The sequence below is a fragment of the Saccopteryx leptura genome, chromosome 7 (genome assembly GCF_036850995.1).
Source record: "Saccopteryx leptura isolate mSacLep1 chromosome 7, mSacLep1_pri_phased_curated, whole genome shotgun sequence".
Lineage (NCBI taxonomy): Eukaryota > Metazoa > Chordata > Mammalia > Chiroptera > Emballonuridae > Saccopteryx > Saccopteryx leptura.
The window spans coordinates 36,541,005-36,563,162 of NC_089509.1; the positions used below are offsets into that span (position 1 = coordinate 36,541,005).

Sequence of the window (22,158 nt, forward strand, 5' to 3'; positions counted from 1 at the left end):
TAGTTTGGCTCAAATAAACTCATAAAAAATTCTTATAGGTCTGGCAGTTTATCACGTGGACAGAAGGAAGGACATGAAACATTTACCATCATCTCTGAGGGGAGATTTTTGGTGATTTTTATTATCTTCATTATACTTTGTATATTTTTCAAGAATGAGCAACTTTTCTTTCTGAATGCCAGCGAGATATCACTAATACTGTTCACTATACAGCTTTTGGCTTTCTGCCTTCCAAACATATTTTCGGGTTGAACATCCAAGCTCCTTTATGGTTGAGTAGAGCCATACACTTAGTTCTGGTTGAGTTGTGAGTGGAGGGGACCTTTCTGGACAAAGAATATTTTTATTATTATTATTGATTTTAGCCAGAAAGGAAGGGAATGAGAGAGAGACAGAAATATTAATCCGTTCCTGTATGTGCCTTGACTGGGGATTGAACAGGCACCCCTGTGCTTCAGGCCGATGTTCTCACCAACGGAGCTATCCAGTCAGGGCTGGACCAAGAATTTGTCATTTCAAAACCCTTCAAAGTTCTTTCCCTCCAGCATGGCATCCAACAATAAAGATGGTGGCTGCTATTAACCTTGGTCACCGAGTTTCTATCATAAGCATTCTTTTTGTTGATCGACCATGGACACATAGCATAAAGAGCAAAGAGTAAACTTTTGTTTAGATCTTTGAAATTTAGAGATGATTTTTCACATTAGCATTACATAGTCTATTCTGATTGATATAGAAATTGGTATTCTTTTGTTTTATTATTTTTTTTTTTTTTTGTAATTTTCTGAAGCTGGAAACGGGGAGAGACAGACTCCCGCATGCGCCCGACAGAGATCCACCCGGCACGCCCACCATGGGCGACGCTCCGCCCACCAGGGGGCGATGCTCTGCCCCTCCGGGGCGTCGCCCTGCCGCAACCAGAGCCACTCCAGTGCCTGGGGCAGAGGCCAAGGAGCCATCCCCAGCGCCCGGGCCATCCTTGCTCCAATAGAGCCTCGGCTGCGGGAGGGGAAGAGAGAGACAGAGAGGAAGGAGGGGGGGGGGTGGAGAAGCAAATGGCGCCTCTCCTATGTGCCCTGGCCGGGAATCGAACCCAGGTCCCCCGCATGCCAGGCCGACGCTCCACCGCTGAGCAAACCGGCCAGGGCCTAGAAATTGGTATTCTGAATGAGAATATTGTTATAACCAAAGAGGGAAAAAGACAATCCACAACACAATCTAAAATACTACATGGTTTTGGCTTAAGAACCAAGTGGCAGGTAATTAGAACATAACTACCAGAAATTGCAAGGTTATTGATCCATAACATGTAGTGAAAAAACATTTCATAAAACACATGATAGCTTGAAAGGCAGATAATGTATTAAATTAGTTTTATAGTTTTTTAGAAAAGAATGTGAACAACAAAATTAGTAGTGTTACTAAATTAAAGAGTTTGTTTGACTATAGGCATCAAAGCCCAGTAAACTGCCAACAGGAGTTTGCAGCAAAGAAAGTGAAGACATTGAGGAGGGAGCAAGCTTTCCTTCTGCTTTGAGAGGGGAGAAACCAGAAGAATACAAGGGAAAGGAGCCAGCAGGGATAACTGAGTTATAAATTAACTACATCCCACAGTTCTCTAAATGGTTGCTTAGAGCCACTTGTAACGCAAAGCAAGAAAAGCAGGATCTGTATGTAGCCACGACCAGTGATCCAGAAACCCTTTTCTCCTTGCTGACCCTATCAAAATTCCCTCTCCCCTCTCCTTGAGTCCTGGGAAACCTTAAAAGAATCACACGCCCATTGTTCGGATACTGTAAAGGTATATAACCTAAGAAAATCTAATTCAGGAGCTAGCTCATGCTATGGTGTTACTAGCCCCATGTGCTCTGCAGGTTACTAATAAATTCTCTTTCCTTTATTAAGTTGTCTGAGTATCTCTTCTGCAGGGTGTGCTTCCTGCAACAATGCAACAGAGTTTACCACTGCTATTTTGTTACAGTTACACCATACACCACTGTATATTAGGATAATATACACTGTATATTAGAGTAATATACTACTCTCTAGATTAAGAGGAGTAACATTCAGACCTGAAATAGAAACTACTACATACCACTTAAGAGTTCAAGCATTTTGAGTTTGCTGCCATATTTGAAAGAGTATTTTGTTTTTCTCCCTTAGGAATAGGGTGAGTATGAATTTTGCATGTGAAAAAGTAATTCAAATATTGATAACCAGGAGGACAGGACAGACTGTGCTCCTTATTATTCTGGCTCAACTATATCTGGTTCTCTTTTGTTCTGTTTTTGTTTGTTTTGAGAGAGAAGGAAAGAGACTTAAACTCATTGTTCCACTTAGTTGTGCCATTGATTGCTTATCATGTGCCCTGACCTAGTGCCAGCGTTGGCGAGAAAATGAGTGAGACAAACTCTTTAGTTCATCTGCTAGGCATCTCTGCCAATTGCTAGTACAGCTTTATTTTTATACACTAAGTTACAATTACATGTTATGTAGAATACATTAATAGTTACTTTTGCTTTAATGTGGATAAATATTCCAGGAAGAGGTTAGTACGTTTCTTTAAGCTATAAATCAGGTGGTAAGCCATTCTAAGTACAGTTATACAATAATTTAAGCAGCAACAATATTGGCGCAGGCTTCTAAAAGGTCAGATTAATAACTCTACTTTACCTAAGGGCCTATTGTCTAGTCAAATTATGTTTGTCTACTATTTTCATGTACTAGTTAAGTTCTAACTTTATTTTTCTCAGAGTGTTCCACTACCTGAAAATCAGGTATGTAAGAGGAATGGAAAGTTTTTCTATTCTTCTATAATATGAAAAGGCTAGGGCGGTTAAGTAATGGATTAGGTAAAGGCTGAAAGGTGCTTTTGTGATTAGCCTCTGTTTCCTACCTATTCATAAGTCACAATCTATTTTTTCCTAATAAGATTTTTAGGAGGGAGATTTTCTACAGACTTAGCCCCGTTCGGGGGACATATAGCCAGCCTCCTATGTCTATGGGCCTAGGCAAGGGGGTTTATAGGCTTTTCTGTGGAATTTACACTCTCTGTCTCATTTCCAGAGAAATTACTGCAAATCTGCAGGGAAAGCACGGTGCAACTATTAACTCCAGATGCTGACCCTGTGTCATAAGTGACAGCACACATACCCAGCAAAAGAGGGGGGGGGGAGAAAACTCAAATAAACCTTAAGAAGTTAGGGGGAAAGTGTCGCTGTGCTTCTTCTTTGCTGTGACTATGTCAACCAGCAGCTGTTGATGGGCTCCCGACAACCAAGGCTCAAACTAGTGACCTCAGAGGTGGACCCAGTGCCCTTGGGATTGAGACGGTGATGCCGGGCTCCAACCGGGACCCTGGATGGATGCCAGCAAATGACCTCGAGATCAGTGACCTTGTGATCAAGCTTGCAACCCCAGGTTTGAGCTGGCGACCTTAGCACTCTATCCACTGCACCACAGGGCAGGGTTGGTTCTCCTTATTTTTACACAACAGAGCTTTCTAGTCCCCTTATGTTTCTGTGGGTCCACGTGATTACTTCTGGCCAATAAGATGTGACAAAAAATGACACAGGTGGCCCTGATCGGTTGGCTCAGTGGTAGAGCGTCGGCCTGGCGTGCAGAAGTCCCTGGTTCGATTCCTGGCCAGGGCACACAGGAAAAGCGCCCATCTGCTTCTCCACCCCTCCCCCTCTCCTTCCTCTCTGTCTCTCTCTTCCCCTCCCGCAGCCGAGGCTCCATTGGAGCAAAGATGCCCCGGGCGCTGGGGATGGCTCCTCGGCCTCTGCCCCAGGCACTAGAGAGCATCGCTCCCTGGTGGGCAGAGCATCGCCCCCTGGTGGGCGTGTCGGGTGGATCCCGGTAGGGCGCATGCGGGAGTCTGTCTGACTGTCTCTCCCCATTTCCGGCTTCAGAAAAATACAGGAAAAAATAAATAAATAAGTAAATAAAAAATGACACAGGTCCCTTCTGAGTTACAGCATTTAATTGTTGGTGCAAGTATACCCAGATGTCACTTTTCCCAACCTCCATGATTCTGGAAGAATGTCTTGAGATGGGGCCTTACATGATTAGGACAGAGTCCACTACCAACTGGTGTTGAGAATTAAACTTTAATTTTGTTAGGCCTCTGAGATTTGGGAGGTGGTTTGTTATCATAGCATAACCTAGCCTGTTAAAGTCTACAAAAAACAAGAGGGACTTGTAATCCCACAGATCTATCTTAGCTAACTTCTTATATATTGACAATGTATTTCCACACTCCTGGTCAAGCTATTCATCTTTAAAATGCAAATATGTTAAATGATTAATCCAGTATCTTTTAGTACATTTCAAAAACAAATTTCCTCCTATAAGCCCATACTTAATTTCTGAGATCCAGCCAGAACCCATGTGGGTGGTGCAGTGAAAAGAGGAAGGGTACAATTTTCTAAAATAGACCATTTTTATCAAAAAAACCATTGTGAAATTTAGAATTGAATAAAATTATCTACCTACTGCCTGAAAAAGGCCTCCAAAAAAAACAAAAGTGATTGTTTCAAACCTTGTTCTAAGTATTAGGGAAAAATTCTTGCTGATTGGCAGTCGGCCCACACAAAAAAGGCCACACTCTGGGTTAGTGAGACTGAACCAATTGAAAATAAATACGACTTTTTGTTTAAATAGTAAGTAAATAATCTTACTATTGCCAAAGAACAAGTGACACAATGGGAGACTGTTCCTGAAACAGTGAATATGAAGACATACTATAAATGCCCAGCTTTTAGGCACCATCTCTCAATCCAAAGAGAAATGTGAGAGTGATGACTACTTCTGATGATAGTATAACAACTTTAAAACCTAAAAATAAAATAGCGGAAGAAAGACAAAGCACTTCTTTTTTAGCTTTCCTTCACGTACTTTATGTGGCAAGCAGCACTGGGTAGGTTCAGGTTTAGAATCTTCTCTGAAAGCATTCCATTTTTTCCCCACGTTTTAATATGAATTTAATTCTGCTATTGGCTCTTCATGAAACAGACCCTATTAAGCTAAAAATTGTACAAACATTCTTTACCAAAGAGAATTTTACCTTCTTTGAATAGGAACCTTGTATTTTATCATTGAAAGTTTCTGAAAGTGAAAACAGAGGGATGCTCATAAACTGGGTCTCTCCCCCACTAACGTTTTAATTCCTAAAGTATAGATAGGTACTATGTTTTTACCTTCAGGCATTACCCAGCATCAAGCATGAGAGATGAGCCAGAAGCTCTCCGTTTACCTCTCTCTCTCTCTCTCTCTCTCTCTCGCTCGCTCTATTCCAAGATTGTTGATCCCCTAAACCTGTATTTTCTACTGTAAGTGTGAAAGAAAGAAATCGGTCTTTACAAGATCTATTTGGAGAGGGAATGTCTTGGAAGGAATAGAAGGCATTTGACACTCTGGGTGAAGGAAACTCCAGGAAAAAAAAAAAGTCACTTGGCTCTGAGAAATACCTTTGGAGCCGTGGGAATACAGTAGAAGAGGAGAAATGATTTCCCTTTTAGATTTAGTCAAGTCTACAGAAATTGCAAACTGCTGAATATAACAATTCTCTTGAAAAATGTCAAGAGTCAAGTCTGCATTTGGGCAGAGGTAGGGCCAAAACTGAACTGGCCCACATGACTATGACAGAGGAGCCAGAGTGGCGGGGAGACAATTGAATCACTTACAGCTGATGTCAACAGACATGGCACCAAGCCACATAATCCACGAAAAAACCTGTTCTTAATACAGTGCGCTGAGTGCATTTGTAAATATGCAGCACAGCTGGAAACAAAGAAGCATTCAGACATAAAAATATATTTGTCTCTAAGAATATATGGACATTAAGAATTAAAATTTTCATTTTGTTAAAGAGAAGGATAGTCATTTTTGTCAAACACAGATAATGATTTGTGCTCAGAAGTTCTAATTGTCAAATGACTCCTTAAACCTATTCTTGAAAGTATGCTACGTAAGGTTGATGGAGAGAACATTTGACCATATCCACTTCTCCACCTCCATTCTTCTGCCGCTGGAAGTAAACATTAACTAAATCCTCTACAGTCTCTTCATCCAACAAGTGAAGGTCTTCCAGCCCAGTCAGAAGCACTGTCCTCTTAGATATTCCAGAAAACACCTAAAATGGAAAGTAAAAAAGACAAACAGAAAATTTTCTAAGAGTTTTGAACTGCAAAACATTGATAAGATCTACTTAATATTTTGGAGTTATCTGAGCAAAGTTAATGAGCCTTAGAAAAATAAAGAAGGGGCCCTAGCCGGTTAGCTCAGTGGTAGAGCGTCAGCCTGGCGTGCAGGAGTCCCAGGTTTGATTCCCGGCCAGGGCACACAGGAGAAGCGCCCATCTGCTTCTCCACCCCTCCCCCTCTCCTTCCTCTCTGTCTCTCTCTTACCCTCCCACAGCCAAAGCTCCATTGGAGCAAAGTTGGCCTGGGCACTGAGGATGGCTCTGTGGCCTCTGCCTCAGGTGCTAGAATGGCTCTGATTGCGGCAGAGTGACGCCCCAGATAGGCAGAGCATCGCCCCCTGGTGGGCATGCAGGGTGGATCCCGGTCGGGTGCATGCGGGAGTCTGTCTGACTGCCTCCCCGTTTCCAACTTCAAAAAAAAATAAAAATAAAGAAGGGCGAGTCTACTAACAGGAAACTCCTCAGAGAAAGGAGTGAGGAGGCTGAGTGACCAAAATGAATTTGAGCTGAAGCAAAACAAAGAGTTAAGCATGAGTTCTAGCTTTCAGGTTGGTGGACTAGGTAGATGTTGGTGCCATTCCAGACCTACCTGGGTCCTCCACATCCCAGTCAGATGCTCTATCCACTGTGCCACCACCTGGTCAGGCTTTATTTTTTTTAACTTTTTTTTTAATTCATTTTAGAGAAGAGAGAGAGAGAGAGAGAGAGAGAGAGAGAGAAAGGGGGAGGAGCAGGAAGCATCAACTTCCATATGTGCCTTGATCAGGCAGGCCCAGAGTTTTGAACCAGCAACCTCAGCATTCCAGGTTGACGTTTGATCCACTGCGCCACCAGAGGTCAGACAGGAAAAATCATTTTTAATGCTAATGATAGTAGACACATGAGAGAAATGTAGCTATGTCTCCACATAAAAAATAAAGATTGTGCCATTAGCTGAGTAATTTTGGCTTAAAAAAGTGTATAAATTAAATAAGGTACAGTTTTGCATTAAAATTTACTCTTTTAAAAGACAAACTCACTCTGTACCAAGCAGATAAGAGGAAACTATTTTGATATCCCTCACTAATAGAATTCAGACAGGAATAGACTCACAATATTTTCTTTATTTTTTGTGGGGTGGTTAAGCAGTAAGTTCCCAAACTGAAAGAAAATAGATGACTTTACCTGAAACTTTTTCAAATGTGTTTCTATGTATGGAGAAACAACAACTCTGTGGCAGTCTTGATTTATATAAAGAGGATAGTCTTTCTTTTTCAAAATCTTGTCAGTCACTAGGAGTAAATTTTTTTAGTTATTATATTTATATCATAGACATTTTAATCTAAGTTAAAACTTCCTTCCAACAGAACAATATCACAATACACAGTACACTGAATATTAATGTTTAAAGAAATTATAGTCCACTTTAAAGACTTCACAATACATAATTTTGAAAACTATAAGACCAAACAATAATAACGTTTAAATAGATCTTTCTTTCTTGAACTATCCACTGCAGTAAGTCAAAGAAGGACTTTCAATATCCTTAAAGAGAACCACCTAAGCTAGCTATATAAAATGCAATTACCAACTATAAAAAGCAACCCACCCATCCTAACAAGAGCGTTTTCCAGTTTCTAAGGAAATATAAAGAAAAACTGTGAGTAGAATACTATATGTGCCCTGGCCAGTTGGCTCAGTGGTAGAGCGTTGGCCCAGCGTGTGGATGTCCCAGATTCGATTCCTGGTCAGGGCACACAGAAGTGACCATCTGATTCTCTACCCCACCCCCTCTTACCTCTCACCTCTCTCTCTTTCTCTCTCTCTTTCTCTCTCTCTCTTCCTCTCCTGCGGCTATAGCTCGGTTAGAGCAAGGTGGCCCCTGCACTGAGGACGGCTCCGTGACCTCCGCCTCAGGCACTAAGGATAGCTTGGTTGCTATGCAATGGAGCAATGCCCCAGATGGGCAGAGAATCGCCCAGTAGGGGGCTTTGCCGGGTGGATCTGGTTCAGGCGCATGCGGGAGTTTGTCTCTGCCTCCCCTCCTGTCACTTAATAAAAATAAAAGAGTACTTGTAATATATACTTTACTATATATATGTATATACATATATATAATAAATTACTATATTACTATAATGTGTGTGTTTATGTATGTGTTTGTTATCCTGTAACTAATACATGATACTCAATAAAAGGATGTAATGATGTTAACCAAAAGGGTCAGGGGAGTGTTGAATGTCATCTAAAAAAAGTAAAGGCAAATACTAAACTTTCATCAGTCTTCTGCAAAACAAAGAATAATCAGATTTATGTTTAGTAGCATTTTCCTCCTAAAGGGAAGAAAGGTAATGTGTCAAGATAGCATAGAATTTAATAGAAACAGTTCCGAAGAATATCCAATCACTTTGTTTTTCTCTCTTCCCCCAGTCCACCCTGCATGACAGCATGTACAGTGGTGAAGAGTGCGGGCTCTTGCCAGCAAAGATGTGGAGAAGTTGAAACCTTGGTACATTGCTAGTGGGAATGCAAAATGGTGCAGCCACAGTGGATAACAGTATGGCAGTTCTTCAAAATATTAAACATAGAATTACCATATGATCCAGCAATTCCAGAAAGATCTAACTAAACCTATCCAAATAGTAGGAAAAAGGGAAGGAAAAGTCTCAATTTTTACCAAATTAGTGCTCTTCTCTGTATTTCAGTTTTCTTTAGAAAGCATGGATTATTTTGTTATGAAAATACCTAATCAGTTAATGTTTTTTAACTGTACAGTTGGGTTTCTATTATTATATGTGCTAACCCAGGAGAAGCCCTAAGAACCAGAGCAAGATTCTTATACTGAGAATCACTTGAACAGATTAACAGAAGCACTTGCAGAATTCTCTATTTTTAACCATAAGAATGTAAGTCTCCCCAAGATGATTTGGTAAAAGTCCATTTCTGCCTAAAAGGGGAGCTGATATCCAGCTGTTCCTCCCAAGGAAGACCCTTGTCTTTCCTGTTATTGATTTTCTCTGCCTAAGAGACCCCCGTCAGTCTTAACAGGTGGAATGAACAAAGACAGTTTCATACATATACATTTATTTAATAAATATAAATATACATATATTATATATTTCTCTGCCATACACCCACTGTGTGATCTTGGGTTAGTTACTTACCCTCCCTAGGCCCCAGATTCCTCATCAATAAAATGAGTATGACACCTACCTGCAGAGCTGTGCTGCAGGTCAGAGGAGATAAATGTATAGGACACCCAGCTCCACGCCTGACATGTGATGAGGATGCACTAAGTAAGGTGTATGTACTTGTCATTTGTAATATTACCATTCACAAAAATCATTTTCAGGACTCCGCTGTTTTATAAGGTTAAAAAAATATCCCCTATTATTATGCTGTCTAAGTAAATTCCAAATAAAAGAAGTAGAGAAGAAATACCTTTAGAAATGGCAGAACATAATTGAAATGGTAGAGTATTTTTTTTAACGTTCTAAACGTGTGAACAGAATACCTCCAGCTTCCACAAAAGTGATGACAGCACTTCCGGTCTGCTTGTAGTACTCCACGCACTCCACTTCCCCGCCTCCGTTTCGGGACCTACAGAAGCTCAGTGCTAGCTTGTCTCTCATCTGGCTTTCAGGCAACTCATCAGGGATTTCAGTAACACTGATCTTCATTTTAGACACTTCTGCATGAACCTGGGAAAACGTTTCATATTCAGAGATATGGATGAAAACAGTGTCCATGTTTAATAGAATCCTGAAAAGCTTTGCTCGCCGTGTTACCTGGAATCTGACTCCTGATTTTAATGAAACTGGCTTGGCCTTAACCTCCACATCTCTATTCATTATATCCACAAGATGTTTCCCCATTCTGATCACATTTTGGGCAACTGAAAAATAATATGGAAAGTATTAATTTCCAATATATCAATTAATGTTAAGAACAAATTATCCTAAATAGTCTCGATTTTCCTTCATTCTAAAGGATCTAATTTTTAAACTTTTCTTAAGATTTTCAAGTGATAATGTTCTTGCCACCCTAGTAGGATATATTAATGTCAAAATCAGCAAAAATTACAATAGAGAAATTCTCATTAAGCTCTAGATTCATCTCTTAAGAGATAAATAAGCCTGATAATTCTTCAGAAATGCGTACTTCATCTCAGTATAGTCACACCCTTCCTCTTCACGGTGGACAGAATTACTGAGAATTCCCGGGGGACATTAAAGCACAGCCAGAAATTTCTTTCATGTTGAGTAAGCTGGGAAAACCTTTTTGGGTTAGTGGTATTCTGACAATTAACCTTATTTGTCATTTGTCACTCCTTTTTAATCTGTTACACGCAATATAGAAAAAATTTATTTTTTTGTCTCTGCCTTTCCCAAGGACTACATATTGAAGACCACAAAGGTTTGGCTGTCAAGGAGTAAATCTCTGTTTTTTTGCCATAATTAATTAGGAATTCTACTTTCACTAAAATGTTTTTGAGATCCTACATTAAAAAGCTGACAGCTTTGCTATACCAATCACAAAATTATCATGTCACATTTACCCACGCAAGTAGGAGAGCCTTGGTAGTATAATTATGCCCAAAATCATTAGAACTGTAAACAGCAACTGTATAGCCATTTAAAATGCAGGTGGGTATGTTATTTTTTTAAGATTTCCTTTATTTATTTTAGAGAGAATATAGAGAAAGAGAAAGGCAAGGGAGGAATGGGAAGCATCAACTCACAGTAGTTGCTTCTTATATGTGTCTTGACCGGGCAAGCCCAGGGTTTCAAACTGGCAATGGCAGCATTCCAGGTCAAAGCGCTATCCACTGCGCCAGCACAGGTAGACTGGGGATTTTTTTTTTATGTGTGACATGAAAAGTTATAACACTTTAGTTGTATATATTTGGAGCTGCTTGCTCTAATTTGTCACAATGGGAAGAGATGCCCACTCCTGGTCTAATTAACCTCACGTGTTTATGACAACCAGCCAGCACACTACAGCTGGAGGAAGAGAAGAACTGGGCTAGAAGACAGGGCATTATCATGAGGGAATTCACAGACACAGTATCAGGGTATGACTCTATAACTTGAATTATGACTTTTTTTGTTAATGACAACAGGCAACATTAACAGAAAATATCAATGAAGTAATACTTAAATGATGCTCTTTCCCTCCCGCTCCCCACACCCAAACCTCCAACATCTGCTGATCTGAGGCAGCTGATTTCAATTTTTGTGACGCTATCAAATGCCAACTCCTATTAATTGTATAAACCCAAAGTAGTCCCAGGAGGGCAGGACTCAGAGCCACGCCTATGGTGGAAGCAGTGATGCAGCTGTTTCTGAAGAGAATCCCATTCTCAGCATTCCCAGGTAATTCCTGTGCAAAATCCCTGCCTCCCAAATCCTCACTTTGGCCTCTCCAGTTGATCCCAATTACCAATGCCAGCTGCCCATGTGGCTCTGCCTCCCCTTCCACCCTCAGATGCAGGGGTGGACCCAGGGTGAACGAACACTAGGAATATACACTGACCTGCTTAGAAGGCCATTGTTCTGATTTTTTAATTGAGGTAAAATTGACATATAACATTATGTTAGTTGTAGGTATACATAATTTGATATTTGTATACACTGGAAATTGATCATCATAATAAGTCTAGTTACCATCACCACCATATAAAGTTACAAAAAATTTTGTGTGTGTGATGAGAACTTTTAAGATTTACTTTCTTGGTAACTTTCAAATATGCAATACACTCTTACCAACTATACTTGTCATGCTGTATATTACACCCTCATGATTTATTTATTTTATATCTAGAAGATTATGCCTCTTGACCCCTTGAATCCCTTTCTTTCTAACATTTATTTTCAGTCTATAGTGATGGACCAGGCAGCAGGAGACATGAGTTACGATAATACATTCTCAGCACCTGGGCACTTGAAGGGCTTGTGAAGACCATCTGGTCCCACCCTATAACTTGACATATGGTGGGATGCTCAAAGGAATGTTAGTTCAGTAGAAAGTAAACGAAGTAAATGCATACTCATGGGTACTCAGGGTCTGACTCTCAGCTCTGCAATTTCTTAACTGTATGGACTTTGAGCAAGTTCCTTATCTTCTTTTTCAATGTGTTAGTGTTCTGAGAAATGTTGTGTCTATATTCTTAAATATTGCTCTGCAGTTTCCTTGTGATATCTTTGTCTAGTTTTGGTATCAGGATATTCCTGGTAGAATGAGCTGGGAAGTGTTCTCTCCTGTTGTATTTGGGGGAAGAATTCGTGAAGAATTGGTATTAATTCTTTCAATATTTTGATAGTATTCATCAGTAAAACTATCTATGTTGGCTTTATTTTGTGGGAGGTTTTTAAATTACTAATTCAATCTTTTGTTATGCGTCTATTCAGGTTTTCTATTGCTTGAGTAACTTTCAGTAGTTTATATCTCTCTATGAGTTCTATTTTCATCTGAATTATCTAATTTATTGGCATACAGCTGTTCATAGTATTAACTTAAAATTCCTTCTATTTTGTGAAGTTGGTAATGATGTCCCTTTTTTTGTTCATCTTTCCAAAGAACTAACTTTTGGTTGTTTCCTTTTAATTTTTTTTTATTGAATCTGTTGGGGTGACATTGGTTAACCCTTTGAGTGGTGAGTTTTTTTCATGCTCACTGACCCCTGGGAGTGAATTTTTTTTTCAAAAAATGAAATTAGTGTCCCTAGCTGGTTGACTCAGCAGTAGAGCATCAGCCTGGCGTGTGGAAGTCCTGGGTTCGATTCACAGCCAGGGCACACAGGAGAAGCGCCCATCTGCTTCTCCACCCCTCCCCCTCTCCTTCCTCTCTATCTCTCTCTTCCCCTCCGCAGCCAAGGCTCCATTGGAGCAAAGTTGGCCCGGGCACTGAGGACTTCTCCGTGGCCTCTGCCTCAGGCACTAGAATGGCTCTGGCCCCAACAGAGCAATGCCCCAGATAAGCAGAGCATTGCCCCCTGGTGGGCATGCCGGGTAAATCCCAGTTGGGTGCATGCGGGAGTCTAACTGCCTCCCTGCTTCTAACTTTGGAAAAATACAAAAAATAAATAAATAAATAAAATTAGTTCCGGTTACAGTTTTATTAACTTAAAATCATGTTTGTTTGATAACCAATTTATGGAATCAAGAAGAACATACATTTACCTTTTTTTAATGTTGCCTTACACATTTTTAAAATAAAAACTTTTGTATGATCGAACTCTGGGTGGTCAGAAGGCACCAGGACATACACAAATGTTCGTACTACTCAAAGAGTTAATAAGATTATACAGGTTTCAAATACACAATTCTACAATATAGCATCTGTATACTGCATTGTGTGTTCACCACAAGTCAAGTTTCCTTCCATTACTATCTATACTCTCCTCCACCTCCCTCCAACCTCCTTATTTCTTTAATCTTTTGTTTCCTTATCTGGAAAATTCCTAACATATAGCAATAATGACAGCTAACATTCACTAAGTGTTTACTGTGTGTTAGACACTATCTTAAGTATGTTATCAATATTTCTCATTTAATACTCAAAGCAACCCACAAGGTCGGTATGACCACAAAGCCTGTCATAAAATCTAAGATTTAGCCCTGGCCGAACAGCTCAGTTGGTTAGAACGCTGTCCCAATACACAAAGGTTGCAGGTTTGACCCCAGTCAGAGAACTTACAGGAACAGATAGACATCTTTCTGTCTTTCTCTCTCTCTAAAATCAATCAATAATTTCTTTTAATCTGAGATTTATAACAAACTCAATCCAAATCATACTTTTAGAAGGGGCAAATATGACATTCAATCCAGATTCTCCTCATTAAGGGGCTTCCAGCTCTGAACAGGGTCTTCTAACATGGCAGACTTAACAAGCATCAGGTCCACACCCCACATCTCTACTCCTGGGCTCTGTCCATTCATTGGTCATGTGCCCTCTGGTAAATCACTTAAACACCTGAAAATCTGTTTCCTTGGCTATACAATGTAGAGTAACTCTCCTATATTACATATTGCTTTCATGGAGTCATGTGAGCATATAATGAGATGATGTCTGTGAGAACTCCCCGAGTACTGTATAGAGCTCTGCATCCTTAAAACACTGTATTATCACTTGGAGGTAGTAGATAGAATAGGAAGATGCTAGCAATTGGACATAACAACACTTGGTCTTGACTCTCAGAGCCATTGCATTCTGAATGAATGATTATATTTAATTCACTTAATGTCTCAGAGTCAGTTTTCTTATCTGTAAAATGGAGATAATTATATCTGAGTCAGCCAGACCAGGCGGTGGCACAGTGGATAGAGCATCAGCCTGGGATGCTGAGGACCCAGGTTCAAAACCCCAAGCTCACAGGCCTGAGCACAGGCTCATCTGGCTTGAGTGCAGGCTCACCAGTTTGAGTGCAGGGTTACCAGCTTGAGCATGGGATCATAGACATGACCCCATGGTCACTGGCATGAGCCCAAAAGTTGTTGGCTTAAAGCCTAAGGTCGCTGGCTTGAGCAAGGGGTTTCTGGCTCAGCTGGCACCCCCCAGTCAAGACACAAATGAGAAAACAATCAATGAACAACTAAGGTGCCACAACTACCAGTTGATGCTTCTCATCTCTATCCCTTCCTGTCTGTCTGTTCCTCTCTCTGTGTGTGTCTCTTGAAAAAAACAAAAAACAAAAAAACTGTGTCAGAGTTGAGGATGAGATGAAATAATATGTGTAAAATTGTAAAGTGATAGAAATATCTATGAAACTCTTTGAAAGTGCAAGTGCTTTCCAAAGGTAACTTGGTCATATTGTTAAATATTAGTCATACCTTCTTCTTCTTCAAAGGTGATAAGTGCTTCTCCTTTTTGTAACTCATAAGGAATTTGTGAGCTCACTTGAAATGAACAGGAGATATTTAAAAACTGGCTGTAATTCTCAGGTTTTTCTAAAGATGTGAATTTCATCTTTGGTTCAGGAATATCCTCGTTAATCTAATTCAAACAGAAATATTTGATTAAAATCAAGACAAGAAATAACTTAAGTCCTTCCAGTGATGTGATCTGATCATCCAATACTTCATTCCCCAATGATTTCAGAACCCCACAGAATACTGAGTTTGATCTTATTTAATAACTTTAGTAATTGTTCCTGCCCACGTAAGTACTCAGTAGTGTAATCAGATGCTTATTCTTTCATCTTATTTCACAGATGAAATTATAAATACATAATCTCTCACTTTGTCTAATAAATAATTTATTGATCAAGATTGTATGGTTTGATTCTAAAGACTACATCATTCCTACAGATAAGTACCTTTTAAACAAGTGTGCAAAGAATCAAATGTGTACACAAGGGGATCATTAGAATGTTTATTCTTACTACAAAGAGGTATGAAATGAAATCGGGAATACACTATGGTTATTTTGATAACAAACCCAGAACATTTTATCCTAAAAGACTCCTGGATTATATAATTTAAAATTTACCAAATTCAATTTCTCTCATCCCCAACACCTGCCCATCAACATTACTATAAATTATGTTTATTAAAATGTGAAGGGATACTATCAATAAGATCTGTAATCTGGAGGACAAGTAGTAGTTATACTTAGTTGCTTAAAATCATGGAAATCAACAGATCTATACAACTAGATGTAAACGCACAAAGTAGTCTGGTATTTGCATTTCTATTTCCTATGTTTACTTACATGCTGAAATAAAAAGTGTTATCAAAAAGATTAGAAATATTCATTGAGTCATTTTATCTAATCTTTTATTCATTGTATATCTACATGTGTCTTCAGTGGGATTTCTGATTACCATAATTCCAACTTCAAAACAATCTGTAATGTCTGAGAAAGGGCAAAGTGTTTCCCAATAATGTGGAGATACCCGGCATACAGGCACACCTTGTTTTATTGTGCTTCACTGTATTGCACTTCACAGAGTGTATTTTAAAAACTAAAGGTAAGACCCAACAGCAAAAAGATTACAATTCACATTTGTCAGCAATAAGGTATTTTTTAATTAAGGTAGTACATTATTCTTTAGATATAATGCTATTGCACACTTAATAGACTACAGTATAGCGTAAACATAACTTTTATACGTACTGGGAAACTAAGAAATTCATATGACTCACTTATATTGCAATAGTTGTTCTACTGCAGTAGTCTGGAACTGAACCTGCAGTACTTCTGGTATGTGCTTATTATACCTAGAGAGACTTATACCTTGACAGTGTGTGAGAGTTCCTGATTCTCGACCTAAGCACACAGTCGCAGAGAGCAATTCACTTATGCCCACTGAACCATAATGGCAGTCTTCTGTATAGTGGGTCAGCTGAACTGGCTGGTTTCTGAGGGCCCTCTCAGTTCAAGACTACATAATTTTGGCTCCAGTCCAAAGTAACCAGAATCTTAAGTCTTCTCTAAATCCCATAAACATGGAAAATCTCACTTCCTTCTATTCATCTTCTTATTCCCCATTTCAGAAACAAAAATGACAATGCTTTAAGCATTTAACTCATGTAGAAACAATTATAAATTGTTATGAAGAAAAAAAAAAGAGTAAACGTTATGTCTAATTCAAATGCATGAAAATTTAAGAGAGATGAATGATGAAGATACACATCCATATTTTTAAATTCATTTGAATTACTGCAACACCTTGGATAAGATGAACAAAAAAGAACTTAGTGAGAAGACCAAGAGTTTGGTCCAAAAGTAGTTGACAATGATCATCATGGGGTTTTTTGGTTTGTTTTTGTAAATTTTATTAATGTATACTTAAATATAAAAAGTGAATTATCGTATGTGTACAATAGATGAAATTTTACAAAGTGATCACACACATGGGACCAACAATCAGATCAAAACAATACATGACCAAACACCCCAGAAGGTTACTTTCTAGTTCCTACCATGCTAACTTCTAATATCCTGCTTCTGTGCAATACTTAAATGGAAGCATATGGTACAGCCTCGTTTCATTTGGCTCTACACTGTGTTCATCCATGTTGTTACATATAGAAGCAATCTCTTCATTCTCGTTGTGTAGTATTTCATTGTGTGAATACACCCCAATTTATTAATTCACTCTACTAGGGAGGGACATGGGGTTGTTTTCACTTTGGGACTATTATAATCAGTGGTGCTGGGGATGATCATAATGTTTTAAAATTGAATTTTTATAATAACATCGCTTTTTCTAAAAAATGGTGTCATTATATACATGATACATTAAGTAATAGGGTACCTGTGCGTCTCTGGTGGCCTCTTGTAGCTCAGCTTCAAGCTTTTGGATCTCCTTCTTTAACTCGATATTTTCCTTTACTATTTCTTCAATTATGTTCTTTAAAAAAAATCAAATAGCATCAAAAATTTAAACAGCCCTGTCCTCATTTTTATAAAGGAATTAAAGAAGCTAAATTTCTCTCACCCTGAACAAGGCAAAGAAAGACTTTAGATAGTCTCAGAATAAATATGATCACATGAATAATAAATTTGTTGAATGTTTTACAACAGCTCCTACCACTCCCAAATATTATTATCTCCATTTTACAAACAAGAAAACTGCCTTTCCCATAGACCAAAGTCACAGAAATTTTTATAGTAGAGCAATGATTGAGACTCAGACTTCTGAATCTCAGTCCAATGTTCTCTCAAATCCTTTTCTAGCTATTTGTGACTGCAATATGACTTTTAAATTGTACATATATTACTCTGGAACAATTTTTTTTAATTTGCTGTGATTTTTTTTTTTTTGGCTGCCTTGCCATGTCAGATGTTATAGCCCTTCCCTCCTGGGTCTGATCAGTTAACAATTAACAAGTTCTTAACTTCTATGTGCAAATCAAAGGAAAGAGGGAGGGCGAGAGGGAGAAAGCTATAATTTTGTAAGCCTTGTAGGAAACAAAATAGAAATATAATTCTTCTAAGGCTTGAATAATGGAAGAAAAATATTTTGAAAACCCCAATATCCTCCCAAATTCAAGGTAGTGTTGGATAAAGACATATAAAACATGCTTCATGGAAAAACTAATGTACATAAATTAATTTTTAATAATACCCAGTAATTTTTCCATTTTACCTGAGTTTGTTCTTCCATAAGTTCATCAACTGGATCATCAACTGGCCATTCCTCTATAAAAACTTGTATTTTGTTGTCTTCAGCAGCTGCCATGATTCCTTAATATCATAAATTTTTAATATTTTAAAAATATTAAGTATACAATACATATAAACTCAATAAGCAAGAAATAACAACTTTGACCCTTTTACAGAAGAAACATCTCTGCTCTATCTCTTTTTATCATCAAAGACTTCATTATCATGTGGCTTGTATCTGAACAAAGTCTACGTTTCAAATAACTTTACACCTTAAATATATACAAGGGTGCTAAAAGTCCTTCACTTTCAACACAGTAATAGAAAATGATAGGTATTAACATTCCTTTGTAGTTAACATCTCAATCATAATATCTTGCTCTGTTTTAAACAACTACTATCATATTTTGGTAGTCTAGCCTTTTCTAGGACAAGAAACAGAAAAAGTACAAGAGAGCGACTTATAGTGCCAGAAAGCAAAGAAGTGATGCCTGACCAGGCGGTGGCGCAGTGAATAGAGCGTGGGACTGGGATGCAGAGGACCCAGGTTCGAGAACCCGAGGTCACCAGCTTGAGCACGGGCTCATCTGGTTTGAGCAAAGCTCACCAGCTTGGACCCAAGGTCACTGGCTCAGCAAGGAGTTACTCGGTCTGCTGTAGCCCCAAGGTCAAGGCACATATGAGAAAGCAATCAATGAACAACTAAGGTGTGGCAACAAAAAACTAATAATTGATGCTTCTCATCTCTCTCTGTTCCTGTCTGTCTGTCCCTATCTATCCCTCTCTCTGACTTTCTCGCTCTGTCTCTGAAAATAAAAATAAAAAAGAAAGCAAAGAAGTGAACAACGAGTGCTGAAGACACCTGAAAAGGACAAAGGACCCACTGGGCAAGCATAGGAATAAATTAAGCATAACAGTCAATAATGCCAGTAATGATTAAATCCAGAATAAAGTAAAAAACTATGAGTCCATACTAATGTAAATAAATTAATTAAATATTTGGTGAGGAGAGAACCATTTAGTTTCAAAATACTTCCTCAAAAACTACTTATTCATTTCAAAGGGGAAAAGAGTAACTTTACAGTGGAGAAGCCAAGCAGACGCCACCATAATGAAATAATCAAAGTCAATAATGAGATAAATTGAACTCATATGCCATCTGATAGGGTGCACTGAGAACACAGCATGGCTTCTATGATATTCCTGCCAAAGATGCATGATCTGAATCTAAGCATGAAGAAACATTACACAAACTTCAAAAGTGTCAAGTTCATAAAAGCCAAAGAAAGACTGAGAAACTGTGCCAGACAGGAGACTAAGGAGACATCATAACTAAATGGAACGAAAGATTCTGATCTTTTTGTTATACAGGATATTATTGGGACAACTGGCAACATTTGAATTGGATCCAAGAATTAGATAGCAGTAATGTTCAATATTAATTCCCTGATTTTTATCACTATATTGTTTTATGTAGAGAGAACACCATTTTTTGTAACAAATACATATTCAAGAATTCTGGGGTAATGGATCATGAGGTTGGTGACTTATTCTCAAATAATTCAGGGGAAAAATTTTTTCTATTGTACTTGCCACTATTCTATAAGTTTGATATGGCTTCAAAATGTTCTTTAAGGTCCATCTCAAATTTGCCCACAAGTTCTTGAGGTCTTTTCTGATTCCCCCAAAGGATGGTACTTCTCCCTCTTTTACCTCCTTTTAGGAGCTTTGTTTGTGCACCTGTGTCATTTTCCACAACTAAATAGATGGTCACAACCTTGAGGTCAGGGTCCATGTCCCCTCCTTCTTGCACTCACTCAAAGGACAATACACGTATACACCCTGCAAACACTAAAAATTTATAGAATTGTGCAGTGTCTGGTTTTGGGGGCTTTTTAATGAAACACTTCACAAATATGTGTGTTATCCTTGCCCAGAGGCCACGCTAATCTTCTCTGTATTGTTCCACTTTTAGTATACATGCTGCCAAAGCAAGCTAGCACTGTGCAGTAACTTGATTAAGATATTTGTTCTGCTCAGGACATCCCAGGCATTTCCAGAAAGCAGAAACTGCAACATTATTTAATTGTTTTTTAAAGTCAATAGTCTTTAAAAATTGTAATAAAGGCTTTTAATATATTTAACTCATATAAATGGTCCACTACATAATACTCCAGAACTTCTTATGACATATTTAGTATCTGGAAACTCCCTCTTTGCATCAACAAGATGTATAGTGATAGCCTTCCTATTTATGCAATCAGATGGATGGCCCCCTTAACCTGTGAATATGGGAATATGTTAGGTTGCTGCTAAGGAGAAACAAGTTTGTAGATTGAATTAAGGTTGCTAATCAACTGACTAAAATACGGACATCATCCTGGATTATCAGCGGGGCCAAATGTAACCACCACAATCCTTTAAAGTGAAAGAGGAAGGCAGAAGATCAGAGTCAGGGTGAGATGTGACAGCAGAATGGTCAGAGATGTAACGTTGTTGGCTTTGAAGATGGAGAAAGGGCAGCACTGAGTCAAGAAAGGCGGACAGCCTAGAGGAGCAGGAAAAGAGATTGACCCCAGCAGCCCACAGAGAGGAAGGCAGCCTGCAGACACACTGATGTCAGTCCAGTGAGACCCAGATTGGGCTTCTAATTTACAGAATTATAAGGTAATATAGGGATGGTTTTTTAATATAGGGATGGTTTTTAAGGTACTAGATCCGTGGTAATTTGTTATGCCAGCATACGAAAAAACAAACAAAAAAAAAAAAACAGTAGCAATCGCCTCCACCTATTCTCCCAATAAGCTTGGGGCCAGAAAGAAATCTTCCCCCTATGCGTGCCTGGTAGCTAAAATAAAGAATGAGGGTAAGAAAGAAAGAAGGTGGTAATTAGTAAAATGGTAATACACATAGTTTTGTTTTGTTTGTTTTTTAACTTATGTGTGTTATGCAGAGAAACATCATATTCTCCTTTGGGTGTCTTTCAAGACTATCTCTCCGTATTCTGAGACGTGAGGCAGCTGCCAAAGCCTGCGCCTGCCACGGAGAGTAAGCCTTAAGCAAGTAATCAGTTTTTCTAAGAACTTTCTGGAGAAACACTACAGGCGCAGCGGGGAAACACAAACCATATTCAGTTTCAATTTCCAGAAAGCAGCCAAGCAGACTAAGGAGACGGGATCCGAGGCCAGAACGGCAAAGACAAGGCACAGCGGACGGGGTCAGGGGCGCCCTCGGTGGCAGCGAGCAGGGAGCGGGGGAAAGGTGGAGAAGAGGGATGGGGGGTGGGGGTGGGGAGGGGGAGGGGACGCGAGGGGGGAGGGGCAGGGGGTACCAGGGGTGAGGGTGGGGGTGCAGAGCCGCCGCGGGGCTGCTCCTAGCCCAGAGCTCCACCCGCGCGCCGTCCTGGCCCCGCGAGCCCGCCGCCCTCCGCACCCAGAGCCCCTCGCCCGGGACTGGGGGGGGGCAGGGATGGCAGTCGGGGAACAGGCGCCCCACTCACCCGCCGCCACGCCGAGGCCTGGGTGCCTGACCCTCCCGCGAAGCGCGAGCTGCGGCGTTTCCGGAACTGGGTGGCCGGGCCGGGCTTGCCTCTGCCTTAGCCCGGTGTCGCTCAGATGAACGCTTCGGTTCTTTAAAAAAGAAAAGAAAACTCTGCTCAAATGGCGATTTTCTCTAACACCAGCCGCAGTACCAGACCTGCTGTCTCCAAAGACCAATCATTAACAAGTTATTACCGTTTCACTTTCGGTTTTTAAAACATGGTGGTTTCATTTTTTGTTTTTGAGGAAATCTCTCCCAAAAGTATTCCTGAAGTTTCCATTAATACTCATCATTTTAGGACATTTTTTAAAAATCAGTAGCCT

At 39.5% G+C, this 22,158-nt stretch overlaps 1 protein-coding gene and 1 non-coding gene across 2 annotated transcripts; both read right to left on the reverse strand.

Moving 5' to 3' along the window:
• Nucleotides 1-4,971: 4,971 nt before the first annotated feature.
• Nucleotides 4,972-21,999, reverse strand: NMI (N-myc and STAT interactor). The gene is made up of 8 exons (XM_066345503.1): nt 21,795-21,999; nt 18,279-18,376; nt 17,445-17,540; nt 15,016-15,178; nt 9,973-10,079; nt 9,699-9,885; nt 7,370-7,476; nt 4,972-6,136 (listed from the first exon to the last, which is right to left on the reverse strand). Exons 2-8 carry the CDS (start codon nt 18,369-18,371, stop codon nt 5,951-5,953), a joined length of 939 nt encoding a protein of 312 aa, XP_066201600.1. The 5' UTR covers nt 18,372-18,376; nt 21,795-21,999; the 3' UTR covers nt 4,972-5,950.
• Nucleotides 20,188-20,290, reverse strand: LOC136379215 (U6 spliceosomal RNA). The gene has a single exon (XR_010746709.1). It is a non-coding gene; the product is annotated as a U6 spliceosomal RNA (small nuclear RNA).
• Nucleotides 22,000-22,158: the final 159 nt, after the last annotated feature.